Raw genomic sequence first — 13,978 nt, 5'->3', positions numbered from 1 at the left:
TGTGGAAGACCCTTCAGGGATGGCGTCCCAAGACAGAACGGAGGGTCCTCAGAGGCCAGCGGAGAAGAAGGGCCCCTCGCAGACCCACCAGGCTGGCCCGTTCCCTGCTCGAGGCTTCTGCCCCTGAGAACGCGGCCGCCGGCCCTCAGAAGGCCTCATAAGGAAGAGGCCCATGGCCAAATGGCCGACCGTGCCAGCAGTGGCCAATGACGCTAGAATTTGTCTTCTCTGATGCTGCCACCAGCAAAAGGCTTTCCTCACCTAGGAAACTGGGGGAGAGAAACGGCCTCAAACCGGCATCGAGGAGGCCGGAGGCTGAGGCGGGGAAATGCCCCGAGGGTCCTTACTACCCTCGGGGCATTTTCTTGGGACACGCTGGACGACCCAAACTTTAACCTGTTCCGAGGCCGTGGAGAGGTCTGGCCCCCAGATGGCTCCCGAAGGAGCCGCTGGGCCCTGCGGCCGAGCGGCTGAGCGTGGGGCCTGTGGCTGCGGAGGGCTCTCCTCAGTGGATGGCGCCTGTGGTGCACACGGCGTGGGAGCCGCGGGCTGAAGGAACGGCGAATTCTTCCGGCTCCTTGGCTCCCACCAGCAGCCCCGGAAAAAGCCACTGCCTCGCCCGCTGACCCAGTGGCCCGCGCGAGCTGCTTCGGGCTGGAGTGAGGAGCACTTCCGGACCTGAGTGGTGAGCACTTCCGGGCCCCGAGGTGGATTATGTGGAGCCGATTGGGACTGTCTCGTTCATGGAGTCGCCCTTGAGGAAACAGTCCGTATACTGCAAGTTTGACCCACTCCTGAAAGACAGCCCTCAGAGACCGACGCCTGTGACCCCTGAGACAGGCAGTGCGGGCGAGGCCGACGCCCCTTCCTCAGGAAGTCCGCCTGAGGCCAAGCTGGTGGAATTTGATTTCTTCCGAGCTCGGGATGCTCCTGTGCCAGGTTGGCCCTGTGTGTCCTCGGGCCGGGGGTACGTGCCCATCGTGGATATGCTGCAGCGCAGCATGGACCTGGACGCTACGGTGAAGCCACACAAAAGGAGAACCTGTTGCTGAAAAGCAGAGGTGAGGGGCTCTCCGAGAAGAAGCTGGAGATGGGGAAGATCATGGACGGGTTTGAGGAGATTGTGTACCAGGCAGTGGAGGCGGCTTAGAAGCAGAAGGCACTTACCAAAAGCTGAAATCCAGAAGGTTCTGAAAGAAAAAGATCAACTTATTGCAGACTGAACTACATGGAAAAATCTCTCTCTTTAACCTTTTCAGGTGGTTTGAGAAACAGAAGGACTTGATCAGAGGCTACCACACATATGAAGAAGCACTGAAGAAGTGTGTTGAGGATTACATAGAAAGAATTGAAAAGGAAGGTCAGAGATACCAGGCGCTGGAGGCCCATTCAGGAGAGAAACTCAAGCTCACAAATGAGGAGATTGCCCAGGTCTGGAGTAAGGCCCAGGCAAAGGCATTGACCTTCCAAGTGAGCCTGAGGAAAGAGCATCCACTCACTGGAGAAGAACATTGAGCAGAAGACAAAAAAAAAAATGATGAATTGACCAGAATCTCTTGTCCACCTCATTTCCAGGATGTAAAAATCTGACGTGGAAGTTTCTGACCAGTGTCCATCTCTCCCTCCTGTCTGTCAGTCTGTCTGACTCTCTGTTAGACAATTTCATGTTCTTTCTTCTCTCTTGACCTCAACTTGTTTTTAAATCAGATTGCTTTAAAAAGAAGACTAAAGAGGATGAACCTAGAGATTATCATACTAAGTGAAGTAAGCCAGACAGAGAAAGACAAATATCATATGATATCGCTTATGTATGAAATCTAAAAAAATGATACAAATGAACTTATTTACAAAACAGAAATAGACTCACAGACATAGAAAACAAACTCATGGCTACCAAAGGGGAAAGGGATAGGGGAGGGATAAATTAGGGTTTGGGATTAAAATATACACATACTATGTATAAAACAGATAACCAAAAAGAACCTACTGTATAACACAGGAAACTATGCTCAATATCTTGTAATAACCTATAATGGAAGAGAATGTAAAAAAAGAATATATATGTATAACTAACTCACCTTGCTGTACACCTGAAACTAACACAACATTGTAGATCAACTATATTTCAATTAAAAAAAAACTAAAGAAAGTTTCCCTTTAGTTAAAAAAAACAAAAGAATTTAAGTGTACTAGCTTTGGAATTACACACTAGGTTTAAATCCTAACTCTGTCATGTACTAGCTGTAGAGCTCAATCTCTCCTACGTCAGCTTCCTTACTGATAAAATGTGTACAATTATTGAAATACTGATGCAAGATTGACAGACAATGTATGTCTGGAAAAAGCACTTGAAAATAATGTCCATTAAATATAGTTTAAAATGCATCAAAATCTTATTAGTAAAACTGTGGGACTTACATAACAGACAGATGGAGCAATAAAACAGCACAGATGCTTCAGGGACAAAATACCAGTATATATAAAAATATATTGTTTGATAAAGGCTGCAATACAAATCAGTGAGGGCAGAAGAAAAATTTCAACAAATGGTTCCGGACTTTGGGTGAAATCTTTGGGAAAAATTAGCTAGATGTGTACTTTTCATATAAATTCCATATAAATTAGATCATTAAATAAATAAAATAACTGTTAATCAATTAGAATAAAATTGAAGTCATTAAGTATTGGATATCAACATGGGGAAAAGCCTCCAAGACAAAAGAACAATAGCAGAACAACAGAGAATAAATAGATTTGACTACATAAAAATTAGGTCTAAATGACACCAAAAAAATATTATGAAAAGTAAATTATAAATGGTAAACAAGAAAAATACTTTCATCATTCATGATAAGCCAAAGGTTAATATAAATACCTAAAGAACATTTACAAATCAGTAATAAAAATTGTAAACCCTGTAAGAGAAAAATGAACAAAAAGTGGAGCAAGTATTTTGTTAAAGTGGTACAAAGAGCCAAAAAAAAAGTTAATATGAAAAAATCTCAATAACCAATTTAGAAACACATTTTTGCTTATCATATTGGTAAATAATTTGAAAGAGAAATAGGTAATATTCATTATTAGTTAGTGTACCCTGAGATTGGAGCATTCACAGATTGCAGATGAGGGAATAAATTTGAGTAAATGTTAAGGAACTACTACTAGATTTATAATCCTTGACACAATATTTTTTCTATACAAATTTATCTTAAGAAATAGAGAGGGTTCTAACAGCTGTTGGGGAAAGGTTGTGGTAGAGAGAATGGCAAGAAGGGGTTAATATTGAGTTATTACCAGGGATAGAACTGAACGTACTTGGAGAGTGGGAGAGGGACATGAAGGCCAAGTAGGAGCCAAGAACAAAATTTCCTGAATATTAAAAAATACATACAACTATTGTATAAAATTTAAAAGAATACAAAAAAATCCAAAAAAGCAAAATAAAAATGAAAGTTGTTTTTTAAAAATGAAAGTGCCAGTTTACATGGAAATTTGGAGGAAAAGCTGGTTTGAAATAGATGATAAGTTAATTTTTAAACTTGAGTTGAATGTGTGCCAACAGGGTATTAAAGATATATTCAAATATCTTCCTTAGTTTTTATTATGTAATATATGAGCATAGTAAAAAAAAAAAGACGATCGAATAGGAGAGAAAGTTACACAATATCAAATTTCCCACTACTTTCCTATAACTACTACAAGTCCTACTCTTCATTAGTAGCCACCTTGAATTCTCATTTACTTCCTCTGGTGATCAATTCCATATTCGTGGAACTCAAACCTCAATATTTTGATCTATCAACATCAAATATTACTTGATGTCTTCATACTTTGAGAGACCAGGAACTTGTCCTCTCTTCCTAATTTTCTTAAGTTGAATTATTACTTTTGGATCCTATTGGTAATAATTGTAACATATTATATGTACACTTCTGTAAGAAGTTTACATTTAAACTTCTACGTCTTGATTGATCAGCTTCAGACAATATTGTTGAAATCCCTCAATAGAAACTGAGTGTATCAGTGATTATAAACTCTCCTCCACCTCTCATCCCCCTGTTTTTCTCCTAATATCTGGAGGCTATACTATCACTTTTATTAAGGTTTAGAACATTTATATTTTATTCTGTAAATATAATAAAATAATTTATATTTTGCCTAGAGGTTGAATTCTGAAGACTTAAAATGATAAATAGCATTTGATAATTTTATAATTATGTAACTATTATTGATGTAGAATATACTACATATTTAGGACCCATTGAGAAAGAAATGGAATTCCTTTTTCTTTGCTGTTTAAACAACTTTATTGAGATATAACTTGCACACCATAAAATTTATCCCTTTTAACTATACCATTTCAAGATATTTAGTAAACTTACCAAGTGATGCAGTCTTCATCATAACCCACCAATATTTTCATCACCCCAGTAAGGTCCCTCATGTCCATTTACAATTAATCCCCTTTCCTACCTGCCAGCCTCAGGTAAACATTAATCTACTTTCTGACTCTATAGATTTGCCTTGTCTGGTTTTTTTCTCTTAGAAAAATGGTTTAAGATTTATACATGTTGTTGGGACTTCCCTGCTGGTGCAGTGGTTAAGAATCTGCCTGCCAATGCAGGGGACACAGGTTCGAGCCCTGGTCTGGGAAGATCCCACATGCCGCGGAGCAGCTAAGTCCATGCGCCACAACTACTGAGCCTGTGCTCTAAAGCCCGTGAGCCACAACTACTGAAGCCTGCGTGCCTAGAGCCCGTGCTCCGCAACAAGAGAAGCCACTGCAATGAGAAACCCATGCACTGCAACGAAGAGTAGCCCCTGTGGGCCGCAACTAGAGAAAGCCTGTGTGTAGCATGGAAGACCCAATGAGCCATAAATAAATAAATAAACAAACAAACAAATAAATAAAAAGATTTATACATGCGGTAGCATGTGCCACTATTTCATTCCTTTTTATTGTTAGATAGTATTCCTTTGTTTTGATTTACCATATTTTGTTAGTCATTCATCAGTTGATGGACATTTGAGGTGTTTACATTTTTTGGATATTATGAATAACTCTGCTATGAACATTTGTGTGCAGGTATTTGTGTGAGCTTATATTTTTATTTCTCTTAGGTTGATACCTAGGAAATCTAATTTTGTATTTTTCTACACCAATCTACACAAAGGAAAATGTCCCAATTATCAAGAGCATCTGGAGTTTTTTTTTCCTATATGTCATTAATTACTTTGAATCATTCCATATTTTACAGTCTAACCTCGGCTTTTTTGTTCAGAATTTTTTCCCTCTAGAGATTTAATTTTTAAATTAATATGTCAAAAATACTAAAAGGTATAAAGATATTACCCACAAACCTGCATATTTACACCCTGCTTAAGAAATAAAATACTTCCAGAACACTTGAGGAACCTTATGGACTTCACCTCAGTAGCATCTCCCTCTCTTCTTTCCAGAGATTACCATTATCCAGAGTTTATCATCTTTATGCATTTTAAAAAAAACCTTTTACTAACTGTATATGTATTTCTCAATTAGTTAAAAAAACAAACAAACAAATATTTATGCTGTTTAAATTCCTACTGGACCTGATTTTTTCTCAACATTTAATTTTGTGAGATTTACCTATATGTATAGTTTTTTGTTTTGTTTTGTTTTTACTGAAAGTCATACATTTTCATTACCATGTTATATTCCATTTTGTGAATATGCCAACATTTACCCATTTTTCAGTTAATTGGAAGTTAACTAGTTAAATTTAATTTATTTTTTGGGTGGGGGCACTATAATCATTCTTTGTCACTGACCCAAGAATGTTTTCTATCAGCATCCAGGAAACTGTAGAAGGCTGACCTGATAGCTTGTATAAAAGGTGAAATCTCAGAACCACCACAGTTCTTAACATCTTATTTTATTTATTAATAACGTATATCAATTTTATTGACCTTTTCAAAGAGCCAACCTTTTATTTCATTGGTTGTCTCTATTGTTTTTCTGTTTTCTATTTCATTGATTTCTGCTCTGATATTTATTTTCTTATTTTTAACTTATTTTGTGTTTAATTTGCTCATCCTCTTCAAGTTTTTTAATGTGGATCCTGAGGTCATTAATAGGAGAGCTTTGTTTATTTTTAAAACAGTAATATAGTGCTATAAATTTCCCCATAGGTACTGCTTTGGCTACATCTCACAGATTTTAATATGTTGTGTTTTCATCCTCATTCAGTTCAGAATACTTTCTAATGTCCCTTTTATTTTCTTCTTTGACCTGTGGATTATTTAAAAGTGTATTATTTAGTTTCCAAGTATTTGGGAATTTTCCAGAGATCTTTGTTAGTGATCTCTAATTTAATTCCACTGGGGTCAGAGAACATACTTGGTATGATTTGAATCCTTTTAATATTATTGAGACTTGTTTTATGGCCCAGAATGGGGTTTCCCTTGGTAAATATTCAATGTGTGCACTTTAAAATAATGTGTATTTTGCTGTGTAGAGTATACTATAAATGTCAATTATTCAAGACTATTGATAGTGTTGTTCAGATCTTTTATATCCTTAATGGGTTTCTCTCTACTTGTTTTATCAGTTTTTTAAAGTGAGGATTATCAAATATCTGACCATTTGACTGTAATTGTGAATTTGTATACTTCTCCTTAGAGTTGCATTATGTTTGCTTCATGTATTTGAAGCTCTGTTATTATGTGCATCTTCATTTTGACACCTTCATTTTATATAGGCATTCCTGTGCATTCAAAAATATATTTATTATTATTTTCCCAATATTTGAAAATTTTTTTAGCCTGGAAATTTTCAGAATATCTAATTTGCCATATTATTAAAAATTTACATCTTTTCTGGATTTTTTTCTTGTCAATTAAAATATAATGTGCTCTTATTTAATCAATAAAATAATTAATGTTTTTAGTTTGTTGAGATTCTTGATAAATTTAATCCAATTTTTTTTCTTGAAGTCATCCTTTTGGATCCCTTTGGTTTCTTGTTTTAATTTGAACTAATTTCTTCTTAACCCTTCTTCACAGATGTAAACCTTGGATTTTGTTTTTAATCTCCATGGCTAGGTTAGGTACATGCCTCTGATTTTAGTCACTAATTACTTTTTTGATTTTGAGGTGTACTGACTCATGTAATTATTTTAGAAGAGTATTTGAGTGATATGTTCTTTGAATTTGGTGCTTCTGAATATGTCATCATTTATCTTTGTCATTTTGCTATAGTTTGCTGGGTGTGGAATTCTGAGTTTAAAACTATTTGCCCTTTAATTCATTACATGGTGCCAGTATAACCTTAATATAAAAACCAATAAAGTTAATGCCACAAATATTTAGAACAATTTCACTTATGCATCAGGATATAAACTTTCTAAACAAAATGAACATCAGCAATGCATTAAAAACAATAACACTCTATGAAAAATCATTTGGGAAATACTAGTTCATGATCAGTGAACCAACAGAAATAAATAATTATCAATATATTACAATCTAAAGGAGAAAAGTCATGCAACTGTATCAATAACAATAAATGCTAACAATTTAATGGAGCGGTTACCATGTGCCAGATGCTGTTCTAAATTCTTTATGTACAGTAACTCATTTAATCCTTATATCAACCTTATGAGGACGGTGATATTATTATGCTCCTCTACACATGAGAAGACAGACACATAATAGTAACTTAAAAAGATCATATAGTTCTCTAGGTCAAAGAACAGGGATTCAAACTCAGGTAGTCTGGATCCAGAGTTTATGCTGTATTATATTCTGTCATTAATAGATACTGAAAAATCATTCTATAAATTTTTGTTAACATTCCAATTTAATATTAGGTAATAAGAATAAAGGAACTACCTATTATAATAGAGATAATTTACCTGAATATAGAGTTAAAGCAAAAGAGATGGAACATCTGAGAGATGAGACATATTGGGTCACTTTTGCCCTATACTCAGGACTATTTTCTCAATTCCCCTCAGAACTAACATTGAATGTTTTGTTTTGGGAAGCGTATTTTAATTTCTTAGAAGCCACTCTTGTTGTCTTATTTCTCTTTCTCATGTCAAAATTTTTTGGTTTAGTTTAATTTTATGAGAGCAACATTTCAAAATTTTCTCAACATTATTAATTAGAAAAAAAAGTTGTATGCTATTCCCTAAGTTCTACTCTGTTCTCTTTAATGTGATTTATTTTATTTTTTATTTTATTAATGTATCTTGCAGACATTGGTTATAAATTAGAAAAGAAAACTGCTTTGAATTCTCTACATTGACAGAAATAACTTTTTGATACTGCTTAAGGCTGAAGATTGTCTTGGCCAAGGATTTTAATAATAAGCTTTATGTAGCTTGTTCAAATTTTTATTTTATTTTATGAAACATATAATGCAATAATTAAGCATTTTTGTGTATTAAGTGTGTAATCAGTATACTGTGAGTTCTTAAATATCAATTCAATATATGATAGAAGGGACATACTGAAAGCAAAGGGCAAATGAGTTTTAATGAGGAGATAACATTCACCAACACACACTTAAGTAGAATAGACCTCATTCTTTACATTGCAATATTATTTGTAAGCTGGCCAATGTGAGGGCTTGAAATTTCATGGCATAATTAGAAAATCATTGTGGCCTCAAAGACTTTGGTATCTTGGCTCATAAAACAGTAGTGGTGGAGTACTTGCTTTTTATGGAGATTTTTTCCCTGTGGTTTATCTTTGAGAACAGAATTCAGATGTTTGTTGACTATCTCATAACAACAAAGTCAGGTAAGAGATTATTAAGTGAATGTAGCTAGGATTATCAATGAAGGCACAGTGAAGGTAAAATCAGTACTTTCAGAGCAAAGACTAACTTATTTCTGACAACTCTGGTAACTGCTCAAAAAAGTGAGGCTGTGATTGTGTAAAGCTGTCTGCTAGCTAAAGACATTAAATTCAGATGGAGTTCAGGAAATGGCTTGTTGGAGAGAGGAAAACGGAGGCTTCACTTGATTTAACCTCTTTTTTTTTTTTCTAGAAACGGTTTATTTTCTGTCAACCTTATTTCCGTTTTGTGTTTGAGTCTGTGGGAGAATAGCTTAAGCCCACTCAGTAGTTGTTCCTACCCATTCAGTGGCCAGAGCAGTGGGGGCCGCAGACAGTCCTCGCTGGTGGCTGAGGCTCGGTCTCCAGTGGGGAACTGCTGGGTGGGCACAGAGGGCACCTGCGCCTTCAGACCCGTCTGTGACCTCGGGTGCAGTAGTAGTGAGTTTGGGAGCTGGAGCAGACAATTCACCCTGAAAGTCCCCCTCGGTCACAGCCTTTCCAGCAGCAGCGTGCTCTTCTTTTCCGTCTCGTCCGGAAGTGGAGATGGGGCTGATCTCCCAGGGGTGATCGCGGGAGATGGTGCCGCGCATGCGCAGAACAGTCCGGGCCAGCGTCCACCACGTCAGAACCCCGAGTGGGCTCCCCTGTTGTTGTCCCGGGATTTTGGCAGTGTCCACAGGGCGCAGAGGAGAGTCTGTCGCACAGGGCGATGGTGGGCGGGTTCACATAAGAGCCTCTGTGAGAGGCCGGTGGTGAGCCCTGGGAACGGTAGCCGCCAGAAGCCGCGGCTCGTGAAAGGCTGCCTGGATCTTATTAGTGAAGGTTCCAGCAGTGAGGTGGTCAGTAATAGGAGTGGTCCTGGTGGCAGCAGCAAACTTCACCACAGCTTGCTGGCCGGTATTCCTGGAGGATATGATGCTGGAATCAGCCGGTGTTCAACAGCAACAATGGCACAAGCTGCTGGAAGAAGCGTCTCCCCTGTTCTCCTCAGATTTATGAGGTAGATGCCATTTTGCTTTTGTAGATGATTGTTCCATTTGGAAATCAAGGTTGTTGCCCATTAAATGGGTTCCAGCTGCAAGAAATTTGAGGACAGCCTCCTCCTTCATTTGCAGGACGTCAGAGACTCAGGGCATTGTGAAAATTTCCCTTTAAGTTACCACAGGAACCCAGAGGAGATATATGGATCCCTTTCCCTATGGGTAGCACAGAAAAACTAACCTCTTCTAACTTGTAAATCAGAAGGCACTTTCTAGAAAATTTTGCAAAGATTTTTTTCTACATTTGACCCTTGAACAACACAGGTTTGAACCTGTGTGGATCTGCTTATACATGGATTTTTTTCAATAGTAAATACTGTAGTACCACCTGATCTGTGGTTGGTTGAATATGCTGACAGGGAAATGTGGATACTGAAGAATAGCGGATACTGGGAAACAATGTATATGGAGGGCTGACTGTAATTTATATGCAGATTTTCCACTGAGGGCTGGGTGAGCGCCTCTAGTTCCCGGGTTGTTAAAGGGTCAACTGTACATATTACAACTTTCACTAGATGCAGTCAGTGTTGTTTAGATAGACATAGTAACTTTATAGTGGAAGATTTCTTTTTTTAAAAGTTTATTTATTTATTTTAAATTTATTTAAAATTTTTTTTGGCTGCATTGGGTCTTCGTCGCTGCGCGCGGGCTTTCTCTCTGGTTGCTGCGAGCGGGGGCTACTCTTCGTTGAGGTGAGCAGGCTTCTCATTATAGTGGCTTCTCTTGTTGCGGAGCCTGGGCTCCAGGCACGTGGGCTTCAGTAGTTGTGGCACATGGGCTCAGTAGTTGTGGCACGCGAGCTCTAGAGCGCAGGCTCAGTAGTTGTGGCTCACGGGCTTAGTTGCTCTGCGGCATGTGGGATCTTCCCGGACCAGGGCTCAAACCTGTGTACCCTGCATTGGCAGGCAGATTCTTAACTACTGCACCACCAGGGAAGCCCCTGGAAGATTTCTTGTCAGTAAAATCATAGTGTTTATTTTAAAGGACTGGATTTAAATCTGAGGACTGTCTTTATTTCTCAATTGTCTCAACTGTTAATCAGGAATATTACCTACCTCATGGGCTTTTTGTAAGAATTTTAAAAAGTAATACTATTAGGTACTGGGAACAGTGTCTGACACATAGTGAGCACTCAATAAATATTAAATATTGTTACCTGTCTACTGTCTATGAATATCTCTACCTTAAACCTCAAGATAACAGGCAAGCTTCTTGCAGGGAGGAATAAAACTACATTTGTGTCTCCAAACAAACAACAAGAGATATTGCTTTTAAGTATATTTTTCTTAGCAGCTTGCAGATAGCAATAGCTGTTATGAAGCTCATACTCAAGGTCTGTGCTTGTTTCAAAGAAAGCTCACCATGTGTTGGGAGCTTGGCAGATGACTCAGTTCTGATTCCTTTTATGTCCACTTTCTCTCATTTTTCTTCTAAAATGCACAAGCAGCACAGCATCAATTTCTCTCTTCTCCTCCATCTACCTCTCTTCCCCCTCTCCTCCCCCCACACTCCTTTTCCTTCAACACACGCACACAAGCATACACACTAGTTTCATTTTATTTATTTTTTTAATCCCCAAAGGATTCACAGAGCAGTCTGTGTGCAGCTGCCGTGTTTTCCACTGGTTAAATTGGCAGTTACCTACTGTGTGGAGTTGCTAGGAGAAGGTGAATAAGCATGATTACAGCATCATCATTGTACATATTTTTCAGTAACAACCTGTGGAGCTCTGTGGTCTGTCTTCTGTATGGCTCTTATGTTATTTTCTCATTGTTGTCATTAGTATTTGTTGAATTTATTGTTAGAACCTGGTATATTTTTAACTCTTGGTTCCAGATCAATTAGGAGACAAAAACCTTGGCATTTAAAACAGCCACTTTTTTCTCAGGGCGGTGCTGCTGGTACTGGTTCCTACCATCTGTTTTCTTATTACATCCTGCCCTCCTTCCATTGGTAGAGAGGAATTCAGCTTCTTCTGGTGTGCTAAAGTCATTCACGTTTCTCTTGTGCATAATAGATCTCAGAAACTGTAGGAATTCTGATGTGCTTCAGTGCACAGAACAGTAACAAATGAGCTGCTTTGGGGGAGAGCTGGAGCGCTCAGTCGGTCAGTAGTACAGTAGAAGGCTCACATGTGTCGATTGTTTCTGTGAGGTCAGAGGATCTGTTTATACTGCTGTCTGCTTGAAGGGAGGTGATGTGGTGAGCAGTGGATATGCCTGTCAAAGTCAATAGCAATTCTGGCAGAAGCTGCCGTCCGCTCTGTAAATCTGCAATGTTTTGATAGATAAGAGATGCTACTGTATAACTGTTTTAAGATTTGTAGTGGACTGAGGAATGCTTGTTCTAGCTGCTGAAACTGACTAACTATATTGCCCTAGGAGTATCATCATGGGGTCTACTGCTACAGAAACTGAAGAATTGGAAAACACCACTTTTAAGTATCTCATAGGAGAACAGACTGAAAAAATGTGGCAACGCCTGAAAGGAATGTGAGTAAGCCCTTTGCTTGGTCTGTGTTTTTATCCACCTCTCTGACCAAAAAAAATTTTCACTATTAACATGATGAATTGTTGGTACTTTCTGACTTTGTGGATTAGTGTTTCCTTTAGAAAGATTTTCTTTTAAAAAATAAAACTAAAACGTGTCAGTCTTAGCTAACAACTTGCTTGAAGGATGTATAGTTTTTTTGCACAGGTATGTTTTATGTAAAGTAGGATAACTCCCTGAGAATTCACTTCACTATTAGACTACATGGCTTCTTTTAGACATTCTGTATGTGTTACTTAGATATGTGGTTTAGATATGCAGAAAAGTAATTAGAAAAGCTGCTTGTCTGGGTACTTGCAGAAATAAAATTTCTCTCAGGTAAAAAGACAGATTACTACTAATACTTATTTCTTTGTGATTAGATTTTGAATAAAAAGGACAGGATTAATATGATAATAAATAACTATACTCCATTGTGCTTATTCATTATGTCTTAATAATATTTTTTTTAAGAAAAAAATGTTTATGTGGTAAAATTACTAGCAGCATACCAAACTTGCTTGAGAGTTTTGGCTTAAATTAACCAATTCACTTCTGAGAGTACAGAATAGTTCATGGTGTAAACTAGACTTTAGTAAGATGGGTCAAGAAGTGTGCTTATGTCAAGCATGAAATGTAAGTACCTGAGTCAAACTTTAACTGCAGTACTGTTTACCTTGCTGTTTAAACAGCATCTAGGTTTTTTTCTGTGTATGTAACTAATTCCTGTTTAGTGTTCCAGCACACTATGTTTACATGCTTTATTTTAATTATGTCATAATTTTAAAATCAGATTTAATTTTTTAAAAATATGAAATATGAATATTTACAGGCCATTGCAATTGCTTAGTATATTTGCAGACTTCAAATGAAAATATGTTTGCTTTTCTATAATAATAGCTAAAGGAATCCTATACCATGAGAAACACAGGTTTTCTAGGATTTGTATTTCTAACGTTGTGTACACATGTTGTATAAAATGCAACATTTGAGTAAATTTAATGTTGCTGTTTATCAAAATCTATGATTTTTTTAAAAGAAAAATGATATCAAACTTTGTTAGGTAAAAATTCCTTCTACTTTCTTCCATTTGAATGTATTCAACGATGTTTATATAATTAGTGTTCTCTGTATATTTTCTTACACTTGAAGTAATACATGGCATTACAGTGCACTGGTTTAAGAGTACACTAATAATGCAAACAACGTTTACCAGAGAATAACTTTTAAAAAGGAAGCCATCTTTACATCATTTGAATGAATTAGAGAAATATGTTTACAAGATTCATTGAAGATTTAGAAATCACAGTTTTTTGGTTCTCCAGGGAAACAAATAATCCTATAAAAGCAAATAACAGCTTACAAAATTAATCAGCATAGATGAAAATTAAACATTGTCAGTCATCAGCTGATTTGTATCCTAACCTAATGAGTGGATGAACATCTGTACCGGAAAAATTATATTTCATATTACAACCTATTTTAGATTTTCTTCCCTTTAGCAGGACAAGATGGTTTTGGTTTGTTTGTTTTGTTCAGTTTGTCTTTGTTCTATTTTTCTGCAGTTATTTGAATGTATGAAG

General features: G+C 37.3%; 1 protein-coding gene and 2 pseudogenes across 7 annotated transcripts in view; 2 read left to right on the top strand and 1 right to left on the bottom strand.

Moving 5' to 3' along the window:
- Positions 1–743: 743 nt before the first annotated feature.
- Positions 744–4,791, top strand: LOC309662956 (transforming acidic coiled-coil-containing protein 3 pseudogene; annotated as a pseudogene). Its single transcript has one exon. The product of its transcript is annotated as a transforming acidic coiled-coil-containing protein 3 pseudogene (transcript).
- A 43-nt stretch (positions 4,792–4,834) lies between these two features.
- LOC309662955 (small ribosomal subunit protein uS2 pseudogene) lies at positions 4,835–11,878 on the bottom strand (annotated as a pseudogene). The gene is made up of 2 exons: positions 11,782–11,878; positions 4,835–9,952 (listed from the first exon to the last, which is right to left on the bottom strand). The product of its transcript is annotated as a small ribosomal subunit protein uS2 pseudogene (transcript).
- The window catches only part of PDE1A (phosphodiesterase 1A), a 375,597-nt gene continuing 371,323 nt past the window's right edge, over positions 9,705–13,978 (top strand). For 3 of the 5 annotated variants that reach the window (XR_014265140.1, XR_014265141.1, XM_082466728.1), the window contains exons 1-2: positions 9,705–12,068; positions 12,248–12,358. Coding sequence is in view for 3 of the 5 variants with exons in the window: in XM_082466728.1 (XP_082322854.1) it covers positions 12,064–12,068; positions 12,248–12,358 (116 nt within the window). In the remaining 2 variants the exon portion in view is untranslated. The remainder of the gene's footprint in view (positions 12,069–12,247; positions 12,359–13,978) is intronic. The other 2 variants (XM_082466729.1, XM_082466727.1) reach the window with 2 other exon arrangements.

This window comes from Balaenoptera physalus, assembly GCF_965194825.1.
Source record: "Balaenoptera physalus genome assembly, chromosome: 6".
Taxonomy (NCBI): domain Eukaryota; kingdom Metazoa; phylum Chordata; class Mammalia; order Artiodactyla; family Balaenopteridae; genus Balaenoptera; species Balaenoptera physalus.
Note: the sequence above shows the minus strand (reverse complement) of the source record. Positions and strands in the feature narration are given on the sequence as shown.